The 5,107-nt window shown below is 36.4% G+C and overlaps 1 protein-coding gene across 2 annotated transcripts in view; it reads right to left on the bottom strand.

The window, feature by feature from the left end:
* The window catches only part of Bmx (BMX non-receptor tyrosine kinase), a 68,426-nt gene that overhangs the window by 32,142 nt on the left and 31,177 nt on the right, over nt 1–5,107 (bottom strand). For both annotated transcript variants that reach the window (XM_023719584.1, XM_023719585.1), the window contains one exon: nt 1,432–1,486. In XM_023719584.1, coding sequence (XP_023575352.1) covers nt 1,432–1,486 — 55 coding nt within the window. The remainder of the gene's footprint in view (nt 1–1,431; nt 1,487–5,107) is intronic.

Raw genomic sequence — 5,107 nt, 5'->3', positions numbered from 1 at the left:
AATATATGCAGTGTATTATTTGTTGAAACTGTACTTCCGATTTGATTTGAAACTGTCTCATTGCTATATGTTTATCAATAAAACTGTAGAAAAAAAATAAACTGTGACCCCAGCCCACTCAATATGTTTATGGATCTAATCTGTGTGTTTCTGCTCTTCCTCTCGTGTTATTTTGAACTCTCCTCAATAATTCTGTTGTACTTATGCAAGGATAATGTTTCTATGTTGAAGCAATAAAATTTAGAAACACACATCACTGTATAATCACTGTGTCATGTATTTGGAGGACTTTAGCAAACCAAATATGCAGAATAAATCATTGAAATTCTACTCTCAACTTTCTTTATTAATAATATGTAATAATTCTAAGCAGACCCAGACTCAGAAGGAGCCGGTAATAAGCCACAGGTGTGACAAAAGTGAATTCATGCTGTTCTCATGAGCATCTCTCAAAGAAATAGTTGCTGTATTCAGTTAATTATTTAGTAGAACTACATAAAATATCTCTTTTTTTTTTTTGAACTGGGTATTGAAGTCAGACCCTTGTGCTTGCCAGGGAAGCACTTATTCTACTGAGCCATCTCCCTGGCCCATAAAATATCATTTTATAGATAAAAAAATTTCTTATTTATAATTCAACAGCAGTTTTTAATAATATCAGCTGAATTTGTTCCATATTACATCTGCCATACTCTAGTCTAGGTACTAATGTTCATGACCTAGGAATAAGTCATCTCTTTTTGGTTGGGCAATGGAGCTCATTGGCAGAGAGCTTGGCTAGTGTGTGCAAAGTCCTAGGTTTCATCCCTGAAAAAAAATTAATGAAAACAAAAGCAATCATTTTTTCTGTTCATGGTTCTGTGCAGCCTCCTCCCTTGTTGGCTGTGTTGGGTCATGTGACTTTCTATGACTCATGGGCCAAGGAAGCCCCAGTTAGGGACTTCAGGAGGCTGTTTGGACAGCTGTGGCACTCCAGTTGGCTGCCTCAGTAAAGTCGAGCCCCAAACCAAAGCACTGGCCAAGTGAAGCCACGGGAGTGAGCCTACGTCAAATGAGCTGCTGACCCAGATGACTTATAGGATCATGAAAAAAATCATAAATGCCATTTAAACTGTAAACTTTGCAATGGTTTATTATGCAGTAATAGGCAATGGAAACAGAAGAATTAGTTAGAAATGAAGGCCTTCATAACCCAAAGTTTGGATGATAAAGACTATGATGCTTTGACTGTAGAATTAGAAATAATGTTCCTATGGAAACTGCATTAACCTCTGGACCCAGTAATGAAGAGAAGTCTTTAGACTGGGGGTGTAGATCAGAAGTAGAGGGCTAGCTTAGTGTATGTGAAGCCCTGGGGTGCAGCCAAACACCACAGGGAAAAATTAAGACAGAGAGATACTTAGAGACTATTCAACAGAGAAGACCATTTACCTTTTGTCTCAGTAACTGCTCAGACTGCGACCTGGAGATGTTGCCTGCAAACCAGCTGCAACAGGAAAGAATTTCATATTTAAAAATTATTCATTTTTTATAATTAATAACTTGACACTCAAGCTTTTAAACTGTAAAATGAGGCACCAGCCTACAGTGTGTGTTTCTAAGACAGATTATTCAACAGAATCACTGGAGGATATTTTTAACAATGCCAATTTTTGAAGCTCTACCACTCATTTCCGGTTCTGGAGTGGAGCCCGCATACTTAAAGCTTTTTTTTTTTTAAAGAGAGTACAAATTAAAATTAAAACAAAAAATTACAAGTGATACAGAATTTCACTTAACAAAGTAATATGAATTTCACAGTATTTGTTGTAATGCACAGTGTTGTCTTCTAACCAGTTATTCATATTACAAGATATATGCATGTAAAATTGAAGAAGAAAGAAATGTATAAGAAATTAAGAAGAGAAGAAGTACAAATAATTGAAAAAAGGAGACAAAACAATTTAAACATTAACTGCTTCTTTCCACACAAATGCACAGTACAATTGTCCAAACCATTCTGCTTACATACATAGATATATCTCTTGCCTCCATTCTCTCTCCTGTTCTCCTCAAGTCAGTAACTCTTTCCTTTTGAATAAGCTCATTCCCTTTTCTTAGTATCTATTGTACCCTTCACATTATATTTGAAGTTTCAAATGGGCTTGTGTTTAAGAATCGCTGACTTCCTCCTAAATTATCCTACATTTCGACATTTTGAGTGGGAGCCAGAGATTAAAAAATTAAGACTGTTCTAATAAGAAAGGCAGGTTGCCAAAGATAAGTGCTCTTCTCTTTCAACCTTATCATTTTCTAAGTAAAAATCAAAAAATGATAATCTGATACATGCACAGTTCATATTTATTTTCAAAGGAAATTCTTTTTTTGAATTATTTTAATATTCCTGAAGACAACAGATCATTGCTTAAAATTATATTAAGGCAGCAGCAGTTTTACAGAATTGAGAAAAGGATGATATGAAAGCGTCATGGTAATTATTCTTTTAAGAAACTTTTTAATATTGTTGTTTGCAGTAAGTTATCAAGAATATCGCATCTTACTTTGCACGTGAAGCACAACAGACAGTGAGCTATTTCTCATGTGAGGTCAATAACATCTGTGGCCTTTAGGCTTTGCAGAAAGGCTGTAGTAAGGAAATGAGAAGAGCATGAGGTCTGACTAGACATGGGTTGGCGGAATTGGGGGAACCCGATGGCTAGAAGATGACACTTAGAGAGGTAAGAAGCACTTGAGGAGGGTTGAGTGTGAGAGGGAAGCATTGTAGAAGAAAATGGACTAAGGTATCTCAGAATTTTGCAGGAATATAGGGGAAATGCTTCTCCTTACAATATCTGTATTAGTTGGAGAAGAAGATGTCAGTCGTTGGCCAGTTGAGTAAAGTGAATAGACCAGTCATCTTGAAGGTCTGGATTCTAGAATTATGCAGCTGTGTGATTTTGAACACTCCATTTTGCCTTCTTTGACTTTGGACTTGCCCATCTGTGTTATTAGGGAGAACACTGATCTTGTTAAATTTGAGCTCTCTTGTATATACTACATAATTAGTGCTTGAGATATTAACTGATAATTTTCTTTTTCATTTATACTTTAAGCTTATAATAGCTAAGCAAAAATAGAAAATGGATACACCTTGAGGCATAATGGCTAGGTGAAGTAAATCACACACACAAATATGGCATTATTTCTCTTATATGAAGGATACAAAGTATAAATAATTTAGAGCAAAACTAAAGCTATATAGTAACAAGCAAGGAGTGCTTTCATTGGCAGCACATGTACTCCCAGGCAGGGAGACTGACCTTTTGCAGATGACTGAGGGAGGGAGAGAGAAGGGAGGGAGTGGAGGAAAAGAGGAAGTAAAAAGAGTTAAGATGTATTATGTACATGTACTAACTCCCCACAATACACTAAATCATTCTGTACAGCAAACATGTACTAGTAATCAAAAATTAAAGAACAAGAATTAATAGCCTCAAAGAAATACTGCACTATACAACGTTTCAACAAACACATCCTTCTCTGAGTCTTACTGCAGTGCTCCATGGAGTAGGAGTGAGTGAGTACTCTCTAAAGCAGCATCGGAGCTCAGTATGTAGAGCCAGTCTTGCAAGACCAACTGAGAAAGATAGGACTTTATCCTGAGAAAGCAGAGAATTCAAATGATCAGAGAAGTGCACTTCTTATGTTTGAAAGTTTTAGTTCTAGAAGAATGCTGGCTGGTATAACCATCCAACAGAAAAGTATAAAAACAAAATATAAGAAGTAAAGCCATGGTGTTATGTTGAGCTATAGGGGACTCAGGTCAACAGTTTCTGACATTGCCAGTCAAGTGGAAGACCCAATACTATTATGGGCTACTGGACTCTTTTAGAATATTTTGCCGAGTTTACACACCTATAATATTCAAATAATAGAACTTAACAAAAAAAAGGGATACAGATGAATGTCCATTTTGTATCTGTGTATTCAAAGTGGTTAGGATAGATATATAGTTACATTCTCTTAATGAATAGAGGGATCTGTTCTAATGGTGTTTGTAAATAGGATATCATGTCCGCATCTTGTACAGCAATTAACCACCAGGAAGAATGTATGCAATGTGTTAATTATTGAAGCTGTCCTACCAATTTGGTTTGAAACTGTCTCATTGCTTTTTGTTTCTCAATAAAATTATGAAAAAAATAAATTAAAGAACTACAAAAAATATATGCCCTAGTGATAGTGACAGAACAGGAAGCAGAGAGCATTGGGTGTGGTGTGATAAGGCTGTGCCCTGTAGTCCTGAGCTCCTTTTACCATCTTTTCAATTTGGAAGTACAGCTCTTTTGTGATAATTTTCCTAATATACTTCTCTCACACACTATTTGAATCCAGTAGTGATTGAAAGATCCTGGCTTTCCAAATCAAAGAAAGATTTTCAATGTCTCAATTTTAAATACTAAAATATTTACAATCAAAAGTTCAGTCTTACTGGTTTAAGTCTCTGTCTTCTACTCAAATGCAAATGTCTTTGGAAATTACCTTATGTTGTTCCTTCTTAGTCTTTTAGTATAACTATTCTACTGGATGCTTTCCTAAGGGTAGATGTTAAGGCAGAATGTAGGGTTAAGTTGGAGCCAGAATGTTGTGAAAAGATCTGCTGCCAAGGGGTGGTGAGTATAGCACATCCTGCCCAATGTCACAGGTATGCCTAAGGACAGACTGGGTTAAAGACAAGAGGCAGAGCGACCTTGTAAGAGCTCTCACTTGACAACAATCAGTAAAGCAGTAATAAAACTTATACAAAAACAGAACTAGTAATATGCATGAACCTAGTGTCCAAGAGATTTTATACCTTTTGGGTATCATGTGTCTTTAAAATGCAATGTGGTCTATTCTTCCCAGGGGACAGACAATAACATATCCCTAGTTGTAGAATGACAGAAGCTTAGATTTGGGGAGGGACGAACCTCTAATGACTACTTAAGACAACTGAACTCGGTATAATTAGGTTCACCAGGCATATTTATTTGCCCAGAACAGTCCAGCTGTCCAATGCAATATTCTCTCTCTAAAGCAGGCATGTCCTGAATAGGCCACATGTAGTCCTGGAGAGCTAATAATGTGG

This window comes from Octodon degus, unplaced genomic scaffold, assembly GCF_000260255.1.
Source record: "Octodon degus isolate 3935 unplaced genomic scaffold, OctDeg1.0 scaffold00069, whole genome shotgun sequence".
NCBI lineage: Eukaryota > Metazoa > Chordata > Mammalia > Rodentia > Octodontidae > Octodon > Octodon degus.
This window is presented reverse-complemented; position numbering and strand designations above follow the sequence as displayed.